The 27,894-nt window shown below is 45.5% G+C and overlaps 1 protein-coding gene across 1 annotated transcript; it reads left to right on the top strand.

Moving 5' to 3' along the window:
• LOC149434748 (uncharacterized) lies at positions 1-27,791 on the top strand. Its single transcript, XM_089663442.1, has 2 exons — positions 1-107; positions 26,263-27,791. The coding sequence occupies exon 2, from the start codon at positions 26,582-26,584 to the stop codon at positions 27,392-27,394; it is 813 nt and encodes a 270-aa protein (XP_089519568.1). The 5' UTR covers positions 1-107; positions 26,263-26,581; the 3' UTR covers positions 27,395-27,791.
• Positions 27,792-27,894: the final 103 nt, after the last annotated feature.

Here is a 27,894-nt window from a genome sequence, read left to right as displayed (position 1 = left end):
GCCATTTTAGATTGGCTTCCAGACGGTCCTGTGATTGTCGGTCTCCATCCTGAACACACGGCCACCATATGGCCAGCATGGGATCTTCTCCATGTCAGAGCACACGGGTAAGTCAGGTGGATCTCCTATTCCTGGTCCCGGCTCCTGTCCCTGCTATAGACGGACCAATCATCTGTGACCGAACCTTCCTCCTCGTCATCGATGATCTGGGCGTATTATTATTATTTATTCCAGGTACTTATATAGCGCCGTCAGTTTACATCTATATTGTACATTCCCATCAGTCCCCGCCCCCGAGGAGCGTACAATCTAAGGGCCCTAACTCACATTCATACATATACATACTAGGGACAACTTAGACAAGAGACAATTCACCTCCCAGCATGTCTTTGTAGTGTGGGAGGAAACTATAGTACTTGGAGAAAACCCACACAGCCACAGGGAGAACATGCAAACTCCAGGCAGGTGGTGCCATGGTTGGGATTTGAACCAACAACCCGAGTACTGCCAGGTGGAAGTGCTAACCACTCAGCCACTGTGCTGCCCTGTGCTGTATATATCTCAGCATCTACTTCTCAGTGTTGGTTTCCTCCTCATTGCCGGCCATTAAATGGGCCTCAGAATGGCTCCGGTATTCCCTCCTAGGAAGGACATTCAGGCCGATCTCCCACCATGTTCCTCTGATGTGTCCGAGACAGAATAACAGGAGAGACACCAGGAGAACCCGCTGGGACCTGACACTCCGAGAACCAGAGTTATGGTGGAGTATAGACCCTTCCTGAGATACTCCTCCCTGGGAACGGTCATACATCCGTACTCCTCTCCTGTACATACCCATCACTGTCATACCTCCGTACTCCTCTCCTGTACATGCCGATCACTGTCATACCTCCGTACTCTTCTCCTGTACATACCGATCACTGTCATACCTCCGTACTCCTCTCCTGTACATACCCATCACTGTCATACCTCCGTACTCCTCTCCTGTACATACCGATCACTGTCATACCCCCCACACTCCTCTCCTGTACATACCCATCACTGTCATACCTCCGTACTCCTCTCCTGTACATACCCATCACTGTCATACCTCCGTACTCCTCTCCTGTACATACCCATCACTGTCATACCTCCGTACTCCTCTCCTGTACATACCCATCACTGTCATACCTCCGTACTCCTCTCCTGTACATACCCATCACTGTCATACCTCCGTACTCCTCTCCTGTACATACCCATCACTGTCATACCCCCCACACTCCTCTCCTGTACATACCAATCACTGTCATACCTCCGTACTCCTCTCCTGTACATACCAATCACTGTCATACCTCCATACTCCTCTCCTGTACATACCGATCACTGTCATACCTCCGTACTCCTCTCCTGTACATACTACCCACCATCGTATCATCTGCAACTCCTCTCTTACATTTACTACCTGCAGTTATGCTCTTCTTCTTAAATTGGGGAATAACTCGATGACTTACATACTTTTCAGACTCTGTGAAATATTCTTGGCTGTTTTGATAATAATACACTTTAATTTGTATCTCATGATAAATCCTGCCTCATCTCTGCCTCTCTACCTGCAGCCTAACAATGAGGTGTGCATGCAGCCACTGATCTATTTCTGGCTTTTGTCTCTCAGACATTCTAATGTTCATTTCTCCAAACATCCTCCAGGACAGCCTTCCTGAGACAGAGCTCCTCCCTCTGGGACAGGAAACACGTAAGCACAGTACTATAAAAGGTGGACCCCCAGACCTCCCTCCTGAGTTTTTAGTGTTTCCTCTGCAAGGATGGGTGCAGTCATCTAGGAACTGATTGTCGAAGTCCTTGGCCCTAGAGGTTGCTGGTGGCTCCTGGTCTGTCTTACTTCCTCCTGCCTGACATGATCCCTTCAGGAAAAGTGGGGCTGCGCTCCTGATGTCCTTCCATGCCTCAGTGGATGATGACCATCGGGGATGTCCTGGGGGGTCCAGGACCTTTGATGCCTGTCGTTATCCTTCCCGTGCGGGGCGGGGGGGCTCCAGCATCCGATGCACAGTGAGGCCGTGACTGCCAAGCGGGCGTGCGCTTAGCCGCAACTTCTGGGTGCTGTCCAGGAACTGGAAGTTCTGGCTGCAGTGACATCATCGATGGGTCCCAGTCTCCATAGCGACACTAGCATCTGGTTAGGCAGCCAGTCTGGTGTACAGATCCAGTAGAGCCTGTGGCTCTACACCAAGAGGGATGGATGGAAGGTGCTGGCACTTCTCAGGCAGACTCTGGTCCTTCAGGCACTGGCTCCTCTAAGGTAAGCTTGGGGACTCTGATCCCTCTTGCTGACCCTGGTGGGCACACTTCCTTTTCTTGCTCCCCCAGCATAGTGGTTTTGTATGAGGGGCCCTGGGCTGATTATTTTCTGTATTGTGTTTTTTCTTGCTTATTGTAGGTTAAAGTCCAGGACAAGGTGCAGAGTCAGACCCCCAAGAAGAAGTGTGCAGTTTGTGCAGCTAAATTGGGTTCAGCTTGGGAAAAACCCTTATGCTGCAATTGTGTGGCTAGCCTAATTAAGGATAAGTCATTTACAGCCTGCCATAAAGTGCTCACCTCCATTAAGGATGACGTGTTGTCTACATTTCAATCCTTTAGATCCCTGTTGAAAAATGCAGTTGCCACTGGATCCTTGGACCCAATCGGCGGTTTCGGAGCTAGCAGATGCATTAAGAGGGAGGGAGGACCCGGAGGAGGATCCTAGGTCTCTTGCTTCCTCACGGGTAGATTCAGGCTCGTAAGAGGAGGATGGTGAAGTTTGCTCCTCCAGAGGTTCCAGGAACAAATTGCCCCTGGAAGATGTGGACGACCTCCTTAAAGCTATCTACGAAACCTTAGAGATCGAGGAGGAGGATGTTTGCCTATCTAAGCATGACCTCATGTATCAAGGTTTGTATGCTAGAAAGACTAGTGTCTTTCCAGTCCATAGTTCCCTGGTTGATACCATTAGGCAGGAATGGGAAAGCCCTGAGAGGAAACCCTTTTTCTCAAGTAACCTTAAAAGGAGGTTTCCTTTTTAGGATAACGGGCCCCAGCAATGGAACAAGGTTCAGAAATTAGACACCCCCTTATCTAAAGTCTCTAAAAGGACAGACTTAACATTTAAAGATATGGGGGCTCTGAAAGACCCTATGGATAAGAGGGATGAAGTCTTACTCCGCAGGGCCTGGGATTCCACTTCCATCAGCTTTAGGCCACCTTTATCAGCTACCTGTGTCACCAGAAATCTGGAATGCTGGCTTACCCAGTTAGTCGCATCTCTCGGCAGGAACCTTCAGGTAGCAAATCCTGAAATAATTTCCTTTGCTGTTTAAAGCAGTTGGTTTCCTTGTGGATGCCTCGGCCAAATCAGTTAAGCTAGCGGCTTGAACCTCTGGCCTAGTGAATTCAGCTAAAAGGGCATTTTGGTTAAAAACCTGGGCAGGGAACTCCGCATTCAAACTGCACCTTTGTGCCTTACCCTTTATTGGCAATAATCTTTTTGGTCCAGGTCTCGAGGAGGCTCTATAATGTACAGCCCATAAGAAGAGGACATTCCCAGAGAGTAAGAAAAGGTTTTACTCTAGTAGGGTTTTTTGTCAAAAAACACATGTCCAGCAGGCTAAGGAGGTTCAGCCTAAGAAACATTGGACAGGGCACAGGAATAGGGGAAGAGGAGGAATCTTATTCAATCCTCCTCAAGGCCCACCAAGTCTCATCTCAATGACTTGAATGTCCCAATGGAAAGATGACTGGGGACCTTTCTCCCTCAGTAGGCTTCAATCTTCTCTAAACTGTACATCCTGGACTTGATCAAGAAGGGGTACAGGTTGGAGTTCAACTTCAGTCCCCCCGCCAGGTATCTGGTAACCTACCTTCCCAAGGATCGGGAAAGGGTGCAGGCCCTGCGTGTCCTAATTGGGGACCTAGTAGGTCAGCAGGTACTTACCAGAGTTCCCCGGGACGAGCAGGGCACGGGATGTTATTCCCATGTGTTTGTAGTAAAAAAACCCTCAGGCACGTGACCCTGAGAGCATATTTATCATTATTAAAGGCACCCCCTCGGGTTTAAACTCACGATCGCTAATGTCTATGCACCAAATTCGGCACAAGCATCCTTCTTTTCTCGAATTCAAAATTCTTGATAGGTTTCTATCCCCTCGTTTATTGGTGGGAGGTGATTTTATTTGGTAGTTAACCCCCTTTTAGACCAAAGCTCATCCTCACCATCCTCCCAGGCCTTCCCAAAATCCATTACCAAAAAATTAGACACACTTCAACTGGTAGACTCCTGGAGGGCACATAATGTAGGAGCTAGAGATTATTCATTTTACTCCCACCCACATGACTCTTATGCTAGACTAGATTATATCTATTGCTCCCCCATTCTGCTGGCTAACTCTAGGAAAGCTTGCATTCATTTAAGCCCCTGGTCAGATCATAATATTATCGCGCTGTCTATCACTTTTATAGGTCTAGCCCCTACTCCCTACTCCTGGAGACTTAACGACTCTATGCTTACGGATACTAACACCCGCCATGAAGTAGTTACTTCCATTCAAGAATACTTTCAGTCAAACACAACTCCTGATATCTCCCCGGCCATCTTGTGGGTAGCCCATAAGGCGGTCCTGCGAGGTCACCTTATTTCTATGGCTTCTTCTAGAAATAGAGAGCGGTGGAAACAAATTCAGAAACTTACCTGAGAATTAGAATCACATTATAGGGCTCATGATGGCAATCCATCTCTCCGTAACAAAACGATGATATCGCAAAAGTGTCTAGAACTGAATACTTTACTTTCCCAGAAAACTGAAAAAGCTCTACGCTGGTCAAAGGCCTCCTTTTTATTACATAGTAATTCAGTGTCTACTATGTTGGCACAGAAATTAAACCATTCAATATGACCCCCACATATCTACAAGTTACGTACTAAATCCGGCAGTATCTCCTCTCTTCCTCGTGAAGTCCTGGGTATTTTTTTAAATTTTTATTCCACCCTGTTAGCTCCCCTACAACCAACTTCTGCTTCCTCAAACGGCTCATGGCTTGATTCTATACCCCTCCCTGTTCTCTCACCCTCTCAGATATCCTCTCCCAATGCCCCATGCACTTTGAAGGAAATATCCTGTGTGATTGGTGCACTCAGAACTTCCACAGCACCGGCCCTGATGGGTTCACGGCCAGTTATTATAAACATTTTGCTCCTACATTGGCTCCCTCTTTGATGTCATTATTCAATGATGTTTTGCAGGGCGGTAGGTTTCCTGAGGAGATACTCTTGGCTAACCTGTCTCTATTACCTAAACCCCTGAAAGACCATCATTTACCTCAAAACTATAGACCAATCTCAGTGATGAACAATGATCTGAAAATATTTAGCCACATTCTGGCAGATAGGTTGGCCCCTATTATCTCCTCTTTGGTCTCACCGGACCAATCGGGATTTATCCCAGGCAGACTTATCACGGACAATATTTGTCTCACTTTAAATGTTATTCAGGACGCCAATTTGCATTCTAAGGAAGTTTTGTTATTGATAGTGTACTCTGGCCCAGGGGCGGACTGACCATTCCAGCACTCGGGCAATGCCCAAGGGCCCAGGGTCAGTAGGGGGCCCCATGAAATGCCCCTAGTACCTTTTTATAGGCTTTTTTGGGTGTGCTTTGAGTGTGGGCAAGGACACAGGCCCCATGATCCTATATTGCCCGGGGGCCCCATGAGTTGTCAGTCCACTCCTGCTCTGGCCGTACTTGTTTTCATTACTGCAGAAGATGGGCATTAGTGATGGATTTCTGTCTGGTGTACATGCTTTGTATGACTCCCCCCAAAACAAGAATAAGACTTCCAGGCTGCAATTCTGTATTTTGTACACTAGGCGGAGGTACCCGTCAGGGTTGTCCTCTTTCACCCTTATTATTGGCGCTTGTTTTGGAACCCTTGGCAATTGCAATAATCACACTCAGACATTTCTGGTTCCCCATTATTGGTTCACATTTCACAATTTGTATGTATGCAGATGATGTTATGCTTTTCCTTACTAAACTGTTGGTGTCATTGCCTGACTTCTGCTCATTATTGAATGACTTTGTAACAGTATCAGGTCTTACTGTAAATTTTACTAAATCAGTAGTTCTGGCTATTAATGTTCCTGATTCCCTGGGTGCATCTCTCCGCAATTCTTTTCCATTTCGTTGGGCCACAGATCAGATTTCATACCTAGGTATAAACCTCACCCCCAGATACTCAAAATTATTTGCTGCTAATTGCCCACCATGTGTGTCACGCCTCTCACCTCTATTGAAGATCTGGCATGGATCCCCTATCTCATTCTTGGCAGAGTCACGGCAGTAACAATGAATGTCTTCCCTAAATTACTTTATTTAGATCACTCCCAATCCCTGTCTCAAAAACGTTCTTAGATCGCTTTCAACGGATTATTAATAATTTTATTTGGCGTAACAAACGCCCCCGTTTTACTTCATCGGTCCTCTACCGGTCACAATGGGCGGGAGGCCTAGGTCTCCCCAATTTCTGGCTTTACTAGCTGTCAGCCCGTTTCGCACAGCTATCACAATGGGTGACTATTACTTCCCAGGTCCCATGGATCAGATTTGAATCTCAGTCTATACATCCGTTCTATTTACCAGGTGTATCATGGTCCAAAATCCCCCCCCCCCCTCATTATTGCTCTATAATTCCATTGTTGCCCAATCATTGATGTTTTGGTCCCGTTATAAACTTAAATTGAATCTTGTCTCCTCTGTCTCACCAGGTTCATCATTTTTTGGTGACCCAAATTTTATTGCAGCATTCTCATCTTCACAGGTATTCCGTTGGTGGTATGATAGGTCCTTTATTAGGTCATCTGACTTTCAGAGAGGAGGATCTTGTATCACTTTTGAGATGCTACGCATACTTTTTGATATCCCGCTTCATGAATATTATCATTATCGACAGATTAGACATATTTTTAATTCACATTTTGGTCTTACACCTTCATCAACGATTTCATTTTTTATACGTATTAGCCGTGACTCTCCTAGGGGCAGGGGTCTTATTTCAGATTTGTATCGCCAATTTTTGGTTACTTTCTTTCCCTCACCCCCTCTTTATAGACAGAAATGGGAGGCTGATAGTGATGTCACTTTTTCTGATGAGGATTGGGATTCCATGGTGGATAATGTGTGTAAGAGCTCTAGATCTTTCTGTCCATGAGACGGTCCTCAAAGTAATAACCAGATGGTATCATACCCCATCTAGACTACACGCCATGTATCCAGGGACGTCCCACCTTTGTTTCCGGGGCTGTGGCCTTGCTGGTACTCTAGTGCATATATTTTGGGCCTGCCCAAGCCTCTCATTGGTGTGGCACAAAATTTCTGAAGTTGCCTCTGCAGTGGCAGGTGCTCCGGTGCATCTGTCTATGCAGTCCTGCCTACTGGGAGCCCCTATCTCGGGAGTTCAGACTGAGGTTATGAGGCTAATCCATAGCATTTGTATATCCACCCTATGGGCTATTGCCCTACATTGGAAATCCCTCACAGTACCATTGACCACAGTTCTGCAGAGCTGATGCGGTGATGCTCATGGAGAGAATTCATTATACTCTATTGGATAAGATGCATTTATTTGACAGAAAATGGGAACTTTGGAGAACTCACAGGCATTTACTAGATCAATAAGGACCATTTATGCTTTGATTGATTGAGTTACTTTGTTGGTCGTTTTATAACTCTGCCTCCCTCTCTACCTATATTGCTCATGTACTTCATTTCTTTTCTCTTTTTTTTCTTTTCTCTTTTTCCCTTTATTCTACATAATTTCACCTTTGAAATGAATACTGCAGTTGTTCCTTGTTTCTCTTGTATATTCTATTTGAAGCTGTAATGCCATTTGAAGTCTATTTCTTAAAAAATAGAAACGTTTGTAAACAAAAAAATATATATTTAGTATAATTCTACAATTTTTGCAACTAACAGCACAATGCTGTTAGCTAAACCTTCTACCAATAGCTGGACAACAAAATAACAAACGGATCACCCTTTCATCCAGCTGTGGTCTAATGCTGTTTAATGCCCATGATACCCAGCCAAGCATAGCCTCTTTGAACAATGCATACACTTACCAACTGCTTATATCTGCAGGCTGACATCTTATTCCCAATAGTCTATCCTTGGCCTGACTGCTCTATACAACAGATGTTTAATATCCTGTTTTTGGCCTGTGTGGCTTCTGAAGATGTTCACTGCTCCCCCACATTTTCCTTGGTAGCCCAAGTTGGGTCTGCCCAGTTTTTTTTTTTTCCATCTATGTATATCCCAGTGACATAGACAGATGGACAACCTACCTGTTTTCACATCATGGCCTTTTTTGCCTCCTGACCTGTTTAGTCAGACATTTCTCTCTCTTTACTAACCTTGCTTCCCCCTCTTTTCTCCTTTCTTTCTCTTATTCCTGTCCCAGGGGTGATGATGGCGCCATGATGCGACACCTACAATCAGCTTTGCATCTGTCCTTTATCATGGCTCCAATAAATATACTTACCCTGAATGTTCGGGGAATAAAAAAGTTAAGGCCTTCAAATCCTTTGCCCATCCCAAAGCACATGTGGTGTGCCTGCAGGAGACTCATTTTACTGCCAGCCATATGCCGAAATATCTCAGCTCTTCCTACCCACAGGTTTATATGGCTTCTGCCGCAACTAAACACACAGGTGTACTCAAAGCTTTCCACTGCTCTACTCCCTTTACACCCCAAGAAGAGATCTGGGACCCAGAGAGCCGTTATATTTTCTAGTGGGTCACCTCCTTGACTCAGAGGTCACTATACTTCATACTATGCCCCAATCCCAATCCTAACTCCCATTTGCTACAAGTAATAGATTCCCATAAATTAGGTACACTTTTACTATGTGGCAATTCCAGCCAGCTAGTTTATCCCTTTTTAGACAAATCCCCCATAACCTCTTATTCATCCACATCCTCCTTCCAGCAACAACTCCAACAACGCTCTCTCATAGACACATGGCAAGAAGCTAACCCAGCTAGAAGACACTATACATACTACTCATATCCACAGAAAACTTTCTCCCACATTGACCATATATTTCTGACTAGAGGTATGTCCCCAGCCCTCCTATCCTGAACCATCATACCTCACCCCTGGACTGGTCACAAAGCTGTCCTCTTGACCCTCTCCTCCTTAGTTCCCCAACAAACTAGCACTACATGGAGTCTAAATGGCCCACCCATCCCACAGACTGGACATTGAACTAGCCATCAAAGAATACCTGACACATAACACAACTGATGACATCTCTCTCCTGACCTTTTGGGAAGCCCATAAGTCTGTAATTAGAGGAGCCTGTATCAGCCAAGCCTCACATCTCAAGAAAGGACCGCAAACAATCCATCACCGCTTAGAAACCTCATTTCACCAGGCCAACAAAGCCTTCCAATCAGACCCCTCACCTTCTCATAGATTGTCCTGGACAAGACCAGGCTAGAAATAGATGTTTTCTTGACAGAATCAGATGAAAAAGTTCTACGCCAATCCAGGCATGAACATTATATGAACCCAAACAAACCTGACACTTTTCTAGCCCTGGGACTGTGAACCTCAGACCACACACACAGACTTGTCCATTTAAAGATTACAAAAACTTCACACACCAGCCATCCTAATAAAATATTACAGGTCTTCCACAAACATCTAGCAGAATTATACTCTGAGACCGGCTCCTATGATGAATCGCAGGCCACTGAACTTTTCTCAAGCCTATCTCTACCAACACTCTCAGCTTCTCAATGTTCTTCCCTGGAAACACCTATTACAGAACTTGAGGTCCCGAACTCCATCAAGTCCCTAAAGTCTAATAAGCGGCCTGGCCCAGACAGCTTACAGCCCTATATTCCAAATATTTACTAACCTCCTTCCACCTTTATTGGTTAATGCATTTAATGCCTTACTCAAAGGTTATTCTTTCTGCTCAGACTCCCTAACAGCAGTCATTTCTATGCTACCTGAACCCCAATCAGATCACACCACATGGCTTCCTTACACACCTATCTCCCTTCTTAACTTGGATGTTAAAATCCTAGAAAAATCCTATCTGCATGGCTGAACTCCATCATAGGCACCTTGATACACAAGGATCAGATGGGTTTTAACCCCCCTCTGCCAAGCCGAGACCACAGAGTGATTTTGCTAGAACATGCAGCTTGCATACGCCGCATACCCGGCTGTTTCCTTTCCTTAGACATAAAAAAAAGCCTTTGACTCCAATGGATATCACCCCTTTACACCTTCCCAAGAGCTTACTTGAGATATGTGGGTTGCAAGTCAGACTTTTTTTCCATTCAAAGGGGAATGAGGCAAGGCTGCCCCCCCCCCCTCCTTTTCTAGCGAATGAACCTTTAGCACAGCTGATAAGAACTAACACAAATATTAAAGGATTAGAACTTGGCGGTCATCATCATAAGTTATGCTTTTTCTCTGATGACAATCTCCTCTTCATGTCTTCTCCTTTGATCTCAGCACCCAACCTTCTCCAATGCCTGGACCAATTTGCAGCGATTTCGGACCTGGTTGTGAATCCCAAAAAGTCTACAGCTCTTAATATCTCTCTACCCTCCTTAACTGTGTCACAACTACAACGTCCTCCACCCTTCTCTTGGTCCAGTCAATATATTCCTGATTTAGGACCCAAGCTGATGGCAGACCTCAATATTCTATATTCTGCTAACTACCCTCCTATGTTAACACACCTTACCAATCTTATGACATCCTGGTCCAAACTACCCCTCTCATGGATGGGTTGTATCATGATTGTAAAAAATGACAATTCTGTCCAAAATATTATACCTTTATTGGGTCCTACCCATATCTATACCTTTTTGTTTCCTCTGCATATTAGTGCCGTGGCACCACTTATGTATGGGGCACCATTAAACTGCATCTACCCAGGTCCATCCGTACCTCACCGAACCTTAGAATGATCTGGGGCTTCTGAACTTTGCAAAATATTTCCAAGCTGCACATCTTGCTCAACTCCTTAAATATCATGCAGTAAAAATGACCCCCCCCCCATGGGTCGCTATAGAGTCAGTAGATTGTGACTCCTTATGTCTTGGAAATTCGCTTTAACGAATTTCTCCTTACCGTGAGTACTCGCAGTTGGATGTGCAGAAATCCCCCATAAAGCTGTGCGAATCTCGCTTACCACGACTGCAGCCAAACTACACGATTCCTGCCCATCCAAATACTTTGGTTCTGTTGAATTTGTGGGTGATGGAGCTCCGTTACCCTGGAATGATCACACGACACTCTAAGGCTGGTTGCAACTCACATAAGGGCTGATTTTAGGCTCAGCTCTCTGTTTTATTAAGAATACACACATGCCCCCCACATGAATAAAGTCAATCCCTCCCACCGAACAATACAATGGGGAGTACCTATACAGAGGATGTACATTCCAATTGGAGCATAGCCTTTGCTATTATCTATCACTGGTCCTCCCCCATGAACCTTCTGAGGTCAGCAGACTTCCTCCCCTTCCCCCCTATGAGCCATCTGAGGTCATATTTCCTGTCCTACTATCTTCTATTGGTATGTAAAATTCTCTGCACAAGGACTCCCTAAAAATATCAGTCTGTACCTGGATGGGCCCGATACGATCTTTATTAAAACACATCCATCCGAGATACAGTTCAGATTAGTAATGGGTTGTAAGATATGCATAAGCCTACACGTGGAGTTCACACCGCTTGCGCATTGCGTTATGAAGCCCACGTGGTACCATGCTGCTGATATGTGGATACAGGCCCACGGTCTACTGACAGCAGCATTCGCATGGAATGCCGTGGTGGTATACACGCCGGTCTATAAGCGCAGATCTGCCATCTCATCCATTACCAAGCCGAGTACTGTAATACATACATTGTACATGCGCATGGCCCAATTGCAGCCTTCAGAGCTTTAATTAAGCCACACGAGAGACATATGAATAACACGAATACATGACACATTTAAAGTTCGACCAACAATACAAAATTTCCATGACATTCCCTCCTGTTTTATCATATTCTCCTCGTGTCCCTTCTTGATCTTCTTCAGCTTGATGGGTGTAGTCTCAAACTTCAAAGAGTTCCTGTAGTTGTCCCTGAGAATAAAGCTCCACGGGGTACCTGAAACAACAAGACCCGACGCAGACTCGACGCAAACAGGCTTGATTGAAGCGATGATCCTCAAGAGCGTTGGAACCTTCACTACAGGAAGGCTCTTGCAAAAACCACAAACAGACTTGTGGTATGAATAAAGCTTGTGATCCCACGGTGGTCTGGGGAGATCCAGCAACAGATTCTCAAATTGCCCCTGCAGACGGGGCCACACAAGGCTGGTCTCGACCCAGACAGTTTTCCAAATCGCAGACACAAACCATGATGAGGCTTGAAGCTTGCTTGAAGGTCTTGGAGAATGTGGTCTTCAGAGAGATAAATTAGAGGGAAGCCAGGACGTAATCTGTAGAGAAGGTGGATGGTTGGTGAGGTCTTCCTCCGATCAGTGGTTGGAGTGGGATCCCAGGAGCGGGCATGGAGATGTGGTCGTCTGCCCGAGCTTGGTTTACACGGTCGATGAGGCAACAGGAACATCTCACCGCGGCATATAAAAGGCAGATGAAAAAGAGAAGCATCAGGATATACACTCCCACTTCCTTCAACCAAGATCCGATGGAGAACAGGAAATCTCCCAATCCTCCCAAACCCTTGAACGGATTCCAACCCTCACTAGCTATAGCTCTAGCTTTTCCCTGTAGTTCACTAACTTTGTCCATATGGGCCTGGACCTTGTCATCGGTGTCTTCTATCCAAGTACAACAATCCTCTCCGATGAACTCACAGAACCCCCCTTTGGCGGCTAAAAGATAATCAAGGGCCATCTTCTCCTGAAGCACTAAAATTCCCATCTGCCGTTGTTCTTGGGCAATTTCTCTGACAGCCTCTACGGTCTCGTTAAACATACTATCCACGATGACAGAAAAATTGTTCAGGCGCTTCATAAGTTCTATTCCCCATCCTGTCCATGAGGGGAACCAAGCCCATGCCTGGTCGCCCTCAGAGAACAGCTCCCTGCGAACTCTCCCTGCCATCCTTACCTTCTTGTGGACCATCAACTCTTCATGGTCCATCACTACATAGGATGCGGGGACTAGCTTTATGAGGGCACACGAACCTTTCGCGTTCTGGGGAAATGTTCTATAGGCTGCCGAACCACACAGAAAATAGTATGGACCTGTCAGAGCAGAACAGGAGGAGTTCCTCGTTCGGCCTCTGGTACTGAGCAACAGTTGCACAGACTGGGGGATTGCTCCCTCAGTCTGCACATCACATCCGTCCTTCCAACACACGTGGTCTGGTCGGTCAGTGTGGTTACTCAGAAAGGAAGTCTGGTTAGTCAGATTGACAGTTATACCTCCCTCGCAGGTGGTAGTCCCAACAAACTTGTTACCTGTGCCAAAGCTGATGTTAAAGCACACCTGAGGGCTGCCTAGCTGCCCAGTTACCCATAATGGACTGGTGAGGGCCCTACAGGAGCTAGAGCTAATATTGGTGCTGAAACTGATGTTACCTGCTAAAAATGTGTCATTAAGTTCTACCGACAAATGTCTACGTGGGGGCTGACCAGGGGTCCCTTGCTTTTTCATGCCGACGCGGATGTCATATAGGGCATGAACAGCGGCCATTGCGGACATGTGATGACTGGGTGGGGGCTTAGAGCATACCCAACAGTTGGTTTTGTTGGCGGTTCTGGCTAAACGCAGGTGCATTTTAAATAAAAGGTTGGGGTATCTGCCGTCTTTTCCTCCGTTCACACACATGTATGACATACAAACAAAAAGAAAAAGGAAAATGACACCCCTCATTCTCTGGTGTAGCTGAGAAGCTTCTTGCAGTGGCTTGCGTGCACCCAGTTGTCTCGTCCCTCGAGCTTGAGTGAGGTAGGTGTCGTCAGCTGGACTTGGTATGGTCCGGTGAACCGTGGCTCGAGTCCGGTTCTTTGATGTTTCTTTAGGACGACCCAATCACCTGGCTCAATAGAAAGAACACCTGTTATTGTATTTGGATCGGGGAGCGATTCGCGAACCCGATGGTGTATCTTCTGTAGCTCCCGTTGCAGAGATTGCACATAACCTGTAAGCTGTGAATGCAAAGACAACAACTGTTGAGGAAAGTACAACCCTGTTTTGGGAGGTCCCCCAAACAACACCTCGTAGGGTGACAGCCCATGTGGTTGCCGAGGGGCATTCCGGATGGAATAGGGGGCAATGGGGAGACATTCAGGCCAAGGTTTTTGGGTATCGGAAGACGTTCAACCTTACCGCTACTCTCGGGGTGATATGGGGTGTGTCGCCGCTGACTCCAGTTCCACCAAAGAGATGCAGTCGTGTCCTTTGGAAGAGAGATTAGTAGTGGACAAAGAAGACATGTTAGCAGAAGAGGTGTTAGTATTGTTAGTCGTGTTGCAAAATTCAGCACTGTCATTGCTGTCCTCCCCCCCCTTCTCATCTTCCGACACAGGAAGAAGAGAAGCTGGGTTAAGAATAGTGCATCGTTTGATAGTGAGGTTAGTAGGGGTTAGGAGGGTTTTCCCCTGAGAGGGGTACCTTGCCTTGGATGTCCTGTTTTCGCAGGACCGTTCTTGCTGCACTGGTGTCGGTGAGGCAAGGGAGGGGATATTTTAATTCCTCTAGAAAAAGATGGATCTGGGCCGACACCGATTTGTCAACTTCCTATGAGAATTCATAGGAGTTACTTACCATGGTGGTCATAGGGGCGGAGGACTCATCAGGAATGAACTGCCACCGACCTTTAGGTAATTGGGGACAGCTCCTCCTCATGTGCCCCGTTTGGTGGCACTGGAAGCACCTGGGTGGGGGCCTATCCTTCCTGTGACCCAGATCCCTTGGTTTTTCGTGTGGGGTCTGGGACATAAGAACTTTGGCCTTGTCTTGTTTTCTTCTATCCATTTCCCTCTCTATTGCCGCAAGAGTGGAAAGGATAGCAGGGATAGACATCTCATTATATTCGGGTCGGGCCAGAACCAGCCTTTCCCGAATTTTAATATTGATGCCTTCCAAAAATTTGGCCCGCAACAGAATGTGCGTCGCGGTCACCTTTACCCCTTCAGTTGGAGCATCAGGTCCAACTTCCAGATCCGCATCCAGTGCCGTCTGCTTGAGACGGCGCCAGAAGCAGGCGCTTTCCTCATTAGGACCCTGGGTGAGCTTCATCATGTCCGTAGTAGAGGTAGCACCATACATTTCTGGAAGCTTTGCCTTTAGCTGTGTACAGAACTCTTTGCCCCCTGAAGTCATCTCCTCATGCGTGGTTATAGAGCACCCTGCAATCACTGTACTGGCCACTTCCATGCCCACCTTTGCCCGTAGGATCTGTGCACAATCTGACCCGCTCATACCATAGCTGAACTGGTTTTGTCCAAACATTCGAGCAAATCCTCTCGGATTGACTCGATAGTCCGGGAGCTCAGCCAGAATAGTGCGGATCTCTGCCGGGGTGAAGGGGACATGCCAAACTACCCGTTCCCCTAAAGTCCGTTCCCCCCGTGCATTGGGAGGACCTTCAAATTGCTGCACCCTGACTGGATAGGCCTCGGTCCGGGAAGAGTGCAAGGGCTGACCCAGCATCATCGGTGGGCTTAGATTAACCACCTCGCTTACTGCACCTTCAGGTTTGAGGTCCCTCAGATCAGGGTATAGCTGGGGGGCAGGGGTCTGATCAGTGGTTCGTAGCGCTTTGATGCAATCCGCCCTGTTTTTTAACCGGGTGTCTATTCCCCTTGATTCACAGATAGTCTGCAAATCGGTTGTTGAGTAGGCTTCATAGTTGGAAACAGAAGGAGCTGGGGTGAAGCAGGAAGAAAGGAGAGGTAGAGGTAGAGGCTGAGGCATAGAGACAGAAGGTACATCAAGAGTGACGTCACTAACAGAAGAGACAGGTGCAGTTATACTTATCTCAGCCACTGTTGGTTGTTGGGGAACCCCAGCAGACCCTGATCCTGCCTGCCTTAGTAGAGTCAGCCCTGAAAGAGCTTCCTCCACCTCTGACACTGGATCCTCCTGTTTTATTCCCTCTGGAGGCCAGGTATACATCACCTGGTTCTTCCGGACAGACACCAGTTTATGTATGCCCTGCCTCCCTAATTGGATTGACCTGTGAAGCCATAGCTGTGCGATCTCTAGTTCTGACGCCTGCATCCGTGGTCCAAATTCAGAGATGAATTTTTCCCACCTCCATGCGTCAAATGTACCTTCCCGGGGAATTTCCCATCTGGTACCCTTCGACCATTTATTCCACCTTTTGAGGGGTTCTGTAGACTTCCCCCCCAAACTCACCTTCATCAGTTGTGCAGCTGTCCTTACCCTGAAGAGGGCTGGTTCCCCCTCTCTCTTCATGGACTGACTACTGCCCATCGTGACTAGTCACTGGTATATATCCCGCGTCCGGGTACCTGTTTACCCCCTGGAGCACTCGGTGGGATCCTACCGAGAGGCCTGATTCCACCACTTTCCCAGCACAGCGTAATTTATGTGATACTTATCGATCACCCGAAGCGCATCAAGTGGCGGTCAGACTGAGAGCACACCTCCCACTCCCACAGCGCAATTTGTGTGATCCTGACCACCCGAAGTGTTTGTGGTAACCAGGCTAAGCGTTACACTTACCTGGACCGCCCACTCGCACAGCGTAATTTATGTGGTTCTCATCACCCACTGTGTTTGGCAGGCCACACCGCACAATGATGAAAGTGGCTTTTCTCTCCCTGCACACAGTAGCTAACACAAGTCAAAACAAAAAGAGGGGTTCTTGGATGTTACTTAGGGGTCACTGGTTGGGCAGAAACCTACTAACTGACCTTTAGGAAATTTGTGTAAAGAAAAAAACTTTCCTAATACACACAGAAAAACCCTTTTTCAACCTGAAAAACTGTTAAAAAGGACAAAGTGGATCCTTATGAAAAACACGGGACGTTTCACAGTAAAACAATTACACAGAGGTAAACCGAAAAACTGCGCCAAAAGTAACCTTGTTGCTGACGCAAAAATCACTCCTATCAGCACCGCTAAACGATCCACATTATACACGCAATCTTTACTGCAACCACCTAGAACCGTTTACACAAAAAGTCTGCTGGACGTGAAACACGCGACACAGCAGCTTAAAACAAACCCGCTTTACAATAAGGAACTACTTTTAACAGGAAAAACACAAGAAAAACATAATCACTATACAAGAAATCTATGTGCAAAAACCCAGACTTCACCGCGCTCATTAAATGTGGAACACGTGAAGGGAAAACTCGCTTAATACACTTTAAATTGTCTGGCAATACGCAAATTTAAAGCTAAAAGCAAACAAATGAAACTGTAAAAAATTTGGATTAAAAACACAATATGGGTCAAATGCATATAGGAAACTTCATGCACATTGCATAGAGATTACTGCACATTTGGTAGCCAACAAAATGGCCACCAAACAAAAGGAGTCCATGTGGTTTAGTCAAGAAAATGACCCCCCACAGAGGAGCACATGGCAGATACTAGAATGACCCCCCACAGAGGAGCACACGGCAGACTCTAGCCTCAAAATTGCCTCTTACATAAAACAGACTTTTAGACAGAACATACACTGGACAATTACACAACAATATGAAGTACACATACAACACAATTTGGGCACAATCACAGAACGGACATAAAACACCAACATATCACACTAACATGCACATGTAACAGAAAGGACCCCCTGCTGCATGCTTGCTGGGAGCAGTGGTACCACAAAACATTGTACAGACCACATAACACAGATCTTACAACAGTTAACAATTAACCTAAGCCTTTCAGCACTGTAATAATTACCTCACGTGGAGGGGGGTAAAGCAATCACCACAGTACCTACAACCCGCAAATACTTACCTAACACTATGCAACAACTTTTACCCACTAAAACATATACCCGTTTAATTTTTGGTTGGAAGATTTTTTAAACTTGACCAAATCCAGCCAACCAAAACCCCCCCCTCTGCTGCGTTCCGCAGAGACAAACCCTTGTCTTTCACCCACAAATCAAGAGTTTAGGACAAAAAACGAGGTCCTTGTTAAGCGGTATTTCTTGTTAGCTAACAGAGAGCGAAATCAGCCACACGAACACGCAAAAAGCGATCCTCTTAATGGCAGAGAGACCTGAAATGTGCCGGCATACTTTTTGCTAGTTCATGATGGCCATTCCCCCCTCGTTCTAGGTTAGCTACGCAAGAATACGCGTTAGTATCCACCAGGCTCGCCAAACTGTCTTGGAAATTCGCTTTAACGAATTTCTCCTTACCGTGAGTACTCGCAGTTGGATGTGCAGAAATCCCCCATAAAGCTGTGCGAATCTCGCTTACCACGACTGCAGCCAAACTACACGATTCCTGCCCATCCAAATACTTTGGTTCTGTTGAATTTGTGGGTGATGGAGCTCCGTTACCCTGGAATGATCACACGACACTCTAAGGCTGGTTGCAACTCACATAAGGGCTGATTTTAGGCTCAGCTCTCTGTTTTATTAAGAATACACACATGCCCCCCACATGAATAAAGTCAATCCCTCCCACCGAACAATACAATGGGGAGTACCTATACAGAGGATGTACATTCCAATTGGAGCATAGCCTTTGCTATTATCTATCACTGGTCCTCCCCCATGAACCTTCTGAGGTCAGCAGACTTCCTCCCCTTCCCCCCTATGAGCCATCTGAGGTCATATTTCCTGTCCTACTATCTTCTATTGGTATGTAAAATTCTCTGCACAAGGACTCCCTAAAAATATCAGTCTGTACCTGGATGGGCCCGATACGATCTTTATTAAAACACATCCATCCGAGATACAGTTCAGATTAGTAATGGGTTGTAAGATATGCATAAGCCTACACGTGGAGTTCACACCGCTTGCGCATTGCGTTATGAAGCCCACGTGGTACCATGCTGCTGATATGTGGATACAGGCCCACGGTCTACTGACAGCAGCATTCGCATGGAATGCCGTGGTGGTATACACGCCGGTCTATAAGCGCAGATCTGCCATCTCATCCATTACCAAGCCGAGTACTGTAATACATACATTGTACATGCGCATGGCCCAATTGCAGCCTTCAGAGCTTTAATTAAGCCACACGAGAGACATATGAATAACACGAATACATGACACATTTAAAGTTCGACCAACAATACAAAATTTCCATGACACTTATCAGATTCCAATTTACTATGGCTACACTCCAGAGACCATCGCTCACTCCAAAACTTAATTACTCAACACTACCTGTCACAGCTGCCCTCCCCAGCCCCTTCTCTGTCCCTGCTCTCTCTCTGCCATCTCTCATCCATACCCCTCCCCCCTCCTGCAAATATGAAAGGAATTCCTAAGGCAAGCTTGAGCCACCCTAGCTCCCCCCCGGTTGCCTAGGTGACTAGGGGGGTCCAACCAGTTTTAAGAAGCTGATGCAGAGCTCCCGAGGTATTCATCGCTGGGTAGCTGACGGAAGGAGCCCGAGAGCTTTGGCCGGGACCTTTTGTGGCCAGGCTTGGCAGAGACCCAAGGCTGCCTAGGACCGCCCTTCTCCTACAGCTGGGGAAGACTTTACTTGCTACAGAGACTCTTCCTTGGCTCTCGGTGCTGGACTTTAAGTGTGTTGGTCCTTCCGTGTCATCCTGGACTGGCGTATTCACCCTCCCTGCGAACTCCCCTATTCGGTGACTGCCGTCTGTTTGTCTCAATAAAGCTTTGTGCATTTGCCATCTACTCTGTGTGTTCTGTCCTGCCTACGCTCCGTCACACTACCCATCTATCTGGGACAGTCTAAAGTTCTGATACACCTTACAGTCACCCCATAACCCACTCATGGCATACCTCCTCATTCCAGGCTTTTATCCGGCATGGATGCCTCCATCTTCTTTTCATGCTTGTCCTAGAGCTAGTCTAGTTCAAACTTACAATTTCACAACACCAGACTCCTTTATACCCTTCCAAACCCTATGTGACTCCCACAAAATATCTAGACCTGAACTTTTTAGATATCTTCAGATCAATCACTTTTGTTCCTCTCACTTACACACCAACCCCCTCCCTACCAGACATGACAAGGTTTGAACACTGTAACGGTGTTCGCTCGGCAGTGGGTGTGTGTGACCCCCTGGATGGGTGCACAACACAAAACACAGGCACAGCACAACAGTGGAGGTGAAAAAACAAAAAGGTGCAGTTTATTTACAATATTTACAGAAAAACGTAAAAAAAAATAAGAAACATCAAATCCTGGCCAACTTGGATACTTACTGTACAACATAGCTTCCCTAGCTACCCACCAGGTATTGCCTGATGCTATACCTAGCCCCTGTTAGTTGGAGGCTTAGCCACACAGGCTTTTGTCTCACTGCACACAGATAGGATGTTGTCCCCAGTCAGTTCAGGCACAGATCTGGTTCCAGGTTGGAGCAACTCCCTAAGCAGGCTGGGGAGTTTTATAAAGGCCTTAATGAGCGCACTATCTTCAGCTGGGCTCATTACCTCAGTGCTGAAGGACTCAGCACTTCCCCCCTAGTGGAACAAATCCCCATATAGTCTAAACCTTGGACAAATGTATCGTCCATCCAGGACACAACCAGGTGATTTCACCTGCCTACTGTCACATACCCCCCCTCTTGTTTCAACCTTGGGGTTGTAACACCAGTAGCCAGGCAGGCATGAACCCGGGCTAAAGCATCCACATTTCCCATCTGAACTCCAGGTCAATGCTTTACCGTGAAGGTAAATTCTTGTAGGGCCAGGAACCACCTATTTACCCTTCTATTGGTCTCTTTATTTTGAGCCATCCATTTCAAGGGAGCGTGATCCGTGACTAGGTCAAAATGTCTGCCTAGCAGATAGTTCCGCAGGGAATCTAGAGCCCACTTTACTGATAAGCACTTCTTCTCAATTGTGGTGTAATTTTCCTTAAGAGACTTAAGCTTTCTGCTCAGGTAGATTACCGGGTGCTCCTCCCCCTTCCAAACCTGGGACAACACTGCTCCTAAGCCAACATCGGATGCATCCGTCTGGACCACAAAGTCTTTTGAGAAGTCTGGTGAGTATAGAACTGGCTGGCTACATAAGGCCCTTTTTAAAGACTGAAATGCTGCTTCAGCCTCCGGGGACCACTTAACCACGACCGACTCCTTCCTTTTTGTCAAGTTGGTTGGGGCACTGCCAGAGAAGCAAAATGGGAAATGAATTGCCAATAGTAGCCAGCAATACCTAGAAAAGCCCGTACCTGCTTCTTGTTGTTTGGGCGTGGCCAACTCTATCGCTGCAACTTTGTTGATCTTGGGTTTTATTACTCCTCTCCCAATGGTGTACCTGGCCTCTTCCTGTCCAATCGTACACTTCTTTGGGTTGGCCGTAAACCCAGCTTTCCGTATTGAGTCTAGTACAGCCTGAACTTTTGGCAAATGTAAGGCCCAATCTGCGCTATGGACAATCACATTGTCCAGGTAAGCTGCAGCATACTTCTGATGGGGGCGAAGAATTTGATCCATTTTGCGCTGAAAGGTAGCCGGTGCATTCTGTAACCCGAACGGCATTCTTCTATACTGGAATAACCTTCTGGGGTTCAAAATGCAGTCTTCTCCTTTGCTGACTCAGCTAGGGGTATCTGCCAATATCCTTTGGTCAAATCGAGCGTCGTCATGTACCGGGCTGCTCCCAGACGGTCGATTAATTCATCTATCCTCAGCATGGGGTAGGTGTCAAACTTTGTAACTTTATTTAACTGTCGGAAGTCGTTACAAAATCGCCAGCTCCCATCCGGTTTGGGCACCAACACTATGGAGCTGGACCAGCCACTCTGGGACTCCTATCGCAAGCAGGTGATTTCACCTGCCTACTGTCACATAACATATGTAAATGTGACCCCCATGTCAGAGGTTTGATTTCCACCTTTATATACACAGCTACCAGCTCCACCACCTTACACTTCATACCATATACAGTTGTGTTCAAAATAATAGCAGTGTGTTGGAAAAAGTGACTAAAGCTGAAAATCCTTCTAATAGCTTTTATTTCCATCCACACAAATGCATTGGGAACACGACACATTCTATTCCAAATCACAACATGAAGAAAAATACATCAAATTTGTGTTGTTCCTCTAAAAAAATATATAGACTGAAAAATGTTTGAAGATTTTGCTTTCCTTTGAATGACCTCATGAATATTTGGTTGTAGTCGCACTGTTTCTGAGAACTGCTGTACATCTGTGTTGCATGGAGTCCCCCAACTTCTGGCCCCTGTGATCAGGCATTTCCTCTTCAGCATAAGACAGCATGACCTCTTCAAGTATTCTGATGGATTCAAACTGATCCATGATCCCTGGTATGCGATAAATAGGCCCAACACTGTAGTATAAGATACATCCCCATATCATGATGCTTGCACCACCATGCTTCACGGTCTTCACAGTGTACTGTGGCTTGAATTCAGTGTTTGGGGGTCGTCTGACAAACTGTCTCCGCCCACTAGACCCAAAAAGAACAATCTTACTTTCATCAGTTCACAAAATGTTGCGCCATTTCTCTTTAGGCCGGTCAATGTGCTCTTTGGCAGATTGTAACCTCTTCAGCACACGTCTTTTTCCCAACAGTGGGACTTTGCGGGGACTTCTTGCAGATAGCTTGGCTTCACATAGGCGTCTTCTAATTGTAACAGTCCTCACAGGGAACGTCACACCTTCTTTCATCTTCCTGGAGCTGATTGTTGGCTGAGTCCGCGCCATTTTGGCTATTCTTCCATCCATTCCAATGGTAGTTTTTCGCTTTCTTCCACATCTTTCAGGTTTTGGTTGCCACTTTAAAGCATTTGCGATTATTTTAGCTGAACGGCCAATCATTTTCTGCACTGCTTTATATGTTTTCCCTTCTCCAATCAACTTTTTAATCAAGGTACGCTGTTCTTCTGAACAATGTCTGGAACAACCCATTTTCCTCAGAATTTCAGAGAGAAATGCACTGTAACCAGCATGTCCAACATTTGCTGCCTTCCTTCCTTAAATAAGGGCAATAATTGCCACCTGTTTCTCAAAGAATGAATGACCTCACTAATAGAACTCCACACTGCTATTATTTTGAACATGCCCCTTTCAATGAGTGATTCAATGACACAGAATCAGCAGCATGCATGTCATGACTGTTGGGTCTGTTGGATTTCTATGACTCTACTACACCTGCTAGGAAATTATTTGCCATGTAGAAATCTCATATGATATCCTCCCAGAATGCGCTCTCCTGCATGACCCCGGGGGCATGAACCTGGCGATCTCCATGATCGCTGTGTCCTATGACACGCTGGTCATCGGGAATTGCAGTTGCCGGTTCTCGACTGCACTTTCCTCACACTGTCAGAGCATGAGGAAGGTACTGCCAGCAGTTGTCAGAGGATGGATCATCAGGGCACTTATGATCAGTGCCCTGAGGATTGGTGCCCAGCGGCACCACCCACCAGTTCCGCCCACAAGTGCACAGCAGTGCCACCCACCTTTGCCCAGCAGTGCTGCCAATCAGTGACAACTATCAGTACCCATCATCAGTGCCGCCTCATTAGTGCTGCCTATCAGTGCCCATCAGTGCTGCCTATCCTTGCTGCCTATCAGTGCAGCCTCATCAACGCACATCAGTGAAGGAGAAAAATTACCTGCAGGGAGTAAATACCACCAAAATAAAGCTATATTTGTGTAAAGAAAAAAAGATAAAAATTTCAATTGAGTACAATGTTGCATGACCGCGCAATTGTCATTTAAAGTGCGACAATGCTGAAAATTGGCCTAGTAAGGAAGGGGATATAAGTGCCTGATAGGCAAGTGGTTAAGGACCCCACTGGCACCTATCAGTGCCGCCTCATCAGTGCCACATATCCGTGCACATCAGTGAAGGAGAAAAATTACCTGTTTGCAATATGTTATAATAGAAACAAAGAAACTTTTTTTTTTTTAATTTTTTGCTCTTTTTTTGTTTATAGCATAAAAAATAAAACACCCAGCGGGGGGTAAAGACCACCAAAAGAAAGCTCTATTTGTGTAAAAAAAATTATAAAAATGAGTACAATGTTGCATGACTGCGCAATTGTCATTTAAAGTGTGGCAACGTTGAAAGTTGAAAATTGGCCTGGTAAGGAAGGGGGTATAAGTGCCTGGTGGGCAAGTGATTAAGGACCCCACTGGCACCTTTTGGGGGGGTAACCGAAATTGACAGGTACCCGCTCCCACTTCTACTGCAATCACCTAGGTGATCAGAAGTGGAAGTTGTCCCCCCCCCCCCCCACCCTCCCTCCCTCCCTGTAGTCTTCTGGGACACATGAAAGGTCCTAGAAGACTACAGGACCATTCACAAAGCACAGAGATACTCGCACATGCTCAGTGGGCACCCGGATGTGAAGCCGCAAGCTGTCACAGCTGGGTGCCCACACTGAAGATGCCGGCACTGGAAACACAGGGCGGCCGGTGAAACGGGCTGCGGGGAGGACACTACGAGATCGAGGGACAGGTAAGTGCTCGTCTTTTAAAAGTCAGCAGCTACAGTTTTTGTAGCTGCTGACTTTTATTTTTTTTTATTTTCACTGGAACTCCACTTTAATGTATGAAGATATTATTTGTAGTGTACAAATTACAACCTGTACGTTACCTCTAAGGGTTGTACCCCTTCTGACTTACTGTTGGTGAGTCCTGCAATCACATTGTTATCAGCTCCTTGTAAAACTATTATCTCTTTCCAATAAAATCTATGAACAAGAGAAGATATGGACCCCACAATTCCTCTATATACTCCACAATTCTCCCATGTGGACACCTCGTAAGTGGTTCTCCAGTATAGACTCCCAGTTTGGGGAACTCATTTAGAAGAAGCCGTCAGCTAGAATCAAACTCACTACTCTACAGTATGGTGAGGACCAAGGAGGCCTAGCAATACCAAATGTTAGACTTTATATTATAGCTGCCCAACTTCAACATCTTACCAGGTGGGACTTAGTAGACACATTAGATCCCATCCATCGGTTGCTACTTCCATCAGATACAGATTTCACATCACTCTCACACTTGTTAATGGGCTTCAGATGGCACCAGTGGGAAAGGCATGATCTCTCATCTATTTATTCCCGTCTTTTGACTCTTACTGAAGACTTATAGAAAGAAATGGGAAACAGAGAAAATAATAGAGAGTGGTGGGAGGTGATTGTGACCTCCATACCTCTCATCTCTCTGTCCTCTTCACAGAAACTCAGTCATTTCTTTTGCATAGAGCTTTCAGGACTCCAGCCCAATTGTTCAGCTAGGACAGGAGGGATTTCCCCTTATGACCCCAAATGTGGTGATGTCGGGGATTTGATACACATGTTTTGGAGATGTCCAAAATTATTCAAAAAGTGGAACGATATGACCAGTATTGTAATGTTGGTGTTCAATATTCCTCGGGTGTGCCTCTTGGTCTCAATAGAGGAGGAATTATTTACACCTCCTCCTATTACAAGTCATGTAGCAATAGTGAGGCTGCTTGACCACAAAAAATATCCCGATCTTGGCTATCATCTCAAACTCCCAGCAGACAACAGTGGATTGAGCAGGTGATCTCCACATTAACATCATAGGTTTTTAAAGCTTTAGCTTTTTTAGCCCCATAGAAGGAGAACGAACCAGTTGTAACCTACTGAATGGTGACTACATTGGAGACCCATACTTGGGGTATGATCCTGTAGACACAGGCCTCATTGATCGGTGTCAGCTATCTATGTATGTACTGGGGGGGGTTACTTGCCGTGTACAGCTGAATTGTTCTAGGTTGTTTCTTCTTTTCTCTGTTCATTTGTTTATAAAAGGTAAAAGTGACACCATAGACAAAGCAAGTTATTGTTCTGTATGATCTGTAACAGTGCCACAACTGCCTATACGTGAGAATGTATGACTCCATTGTCTGGGCTGAATGTTGGGAATACTGTGCGCACTTACAAACTTTATTAATACAATCTATTTGATGAAAAAAATACTGTAGATAATGCTGTACATATTCTTTCTATTCATAAGATATATTTAGTAATGAACATTAAAAATAGAAATCAACTTTATGTAGCCCTTTATATAGAATTCTTTTTTCTTTCTCTACAGGTAGATTGATGAACCAAGTTTTCGGTCATGTTGATCTTCATGAATATAGCTGAGTCACATGGAAAACAAGACATATGGGTGTCTTAATTGACTGAAAGTCTTTATTGCAGCTCACTGGAGGATTCACACGAGATACAAGTCATATCTGTGTTCTAAAAGTCATGGTTTGGATCCTCTTCCACATTGATCCAGCCTCAGAGGACAACAGGAGAAAAGGAATTTCAGTGTTCTGGAAATGACAATGGCTTTACAATAAAGTCCAAACCACATATACATAAGAGGAGTCATTTCAAACTACTTCTTGTTTGGAGATTTTACAATGGAGAGAAAATATATCACACACCAGAAGGTTCACAATGGAGGGAAGTCATATCATTGTTCTGAATGTGGCAAAACTTTTACAAGCGAGAGAGACCTTATAATACACCAAAGAGTTCACACCGGAGAGAAGCCATATCAGTGTTCTGAATGTGATAAAGCTTTTACAGTGAAGTCACGTCTTCTCACACACCAGAGGATTCACACTGGAGAGAAGCCATATCAGTGTTCTGAATGTGATAAAGCTTTTACACAGAAGTCACATCTTATCACACACCAGAGGATTCACACTGGAGAGAAGCTATATCAGTGTTCTGAATGTGATAAAGCTTTTACTCTGAAGTCAAATCTTATCAGACACCAGATGATTCACACCGGAGAGAAGTCATATCAGTGTTCTGAATGTGATAAAGCCTTTACAGAGAAGTCACATCTTATCACACACCAGAGGATTCACACTGGAGAGAAGTCATATCTGTGTTCTGAATGTGATAAAGCTTTTACACGGAAGTCATATCTTATCGCACACCAGAGGATTCACACTGGAGAGAAGTCATATCAGTGTTCTGAATGTGATAAAGCTTTTACATGGAAGTCACATCTTATCAGACACCAGAGGATTCACACTGGAGAGAAGCCATATCAGTGTTCTGAATGTGATAAAGCTTTTACAGGAAAGTCAGATCTTATCACACACCAGAGGATTCACACTGGAGAGAAGTCATATCAGTGTTCTGAATGCGATAAAGCTTTTACACGGAAGTCACATCTTATCAGACACCAGAGGAGTCACACTGGAGAGAAACCAAATTAATGCTCTAAATGTGACAAAACGTTTACAGTTAATGCCGGTCTAATCTATCACCGGAGGATTCACAAATTTCTGCATAGATTAAATTCTGGAAGAAAAGAGATATTAAAGAAGTTTCAGGTGTCACAAGTTAGTTTCACATCCCCAATGTCATCCCACAACCTAGAGAAGAAGGGAGAAGATAAAATGTTACCTTAAAAGAAACAAACTAAAATCTGAGCAAACTGGAATGTAATGATTGGATGAACTGAGTTTAGTGCTTATCTCCATCAATACACAACTAGAAGGGATTTGAATATTTTATCTTTTGACAATTTTTTTAAGATAAGCATCAATAATTGAACAGCTTCCCTCATGATTCTCATCTTTATCTTTTTTTATGGAGCTTTGAATGAACATGTAATGCATTTTCATGATTCACCAACTGAGTTGTGTTTCCAAGCATTTTCTTCATTTCTGGATCCTGAGGTAATGCATGACAAGCACTGCCTCAGTACCAGAGA

The sequence above is a fragment of the Staurois parvus genome, unplaced genomic scaffold (genome assembly GCF_062004578.1).
Source record: "Staurois parvus isolate SC_StPar_1 unplaced genomic scaffold, SC_StPar_1.0 ptg001688l, whole genome shotgun sequence".
NCBI lineage: Eukaryota > Metazoa > Chordata > Amphibia > Anura > Ranidae > Staurois > Staurois parvus.
Note: the sequence above shows the minus strand (reverse complement) of the source record. Positions and strands in the feature narration are given on the sequence as shown.

Excerpts from the sequence above, each read along its gene's own strand:
- LOC149434748 (XM_089663442.1), top strand. The coding sequence starts at position 26,582 with ATGGAGAGAAAATATATCACACACCAGAAGGTTCACAATGGAGGGAAG.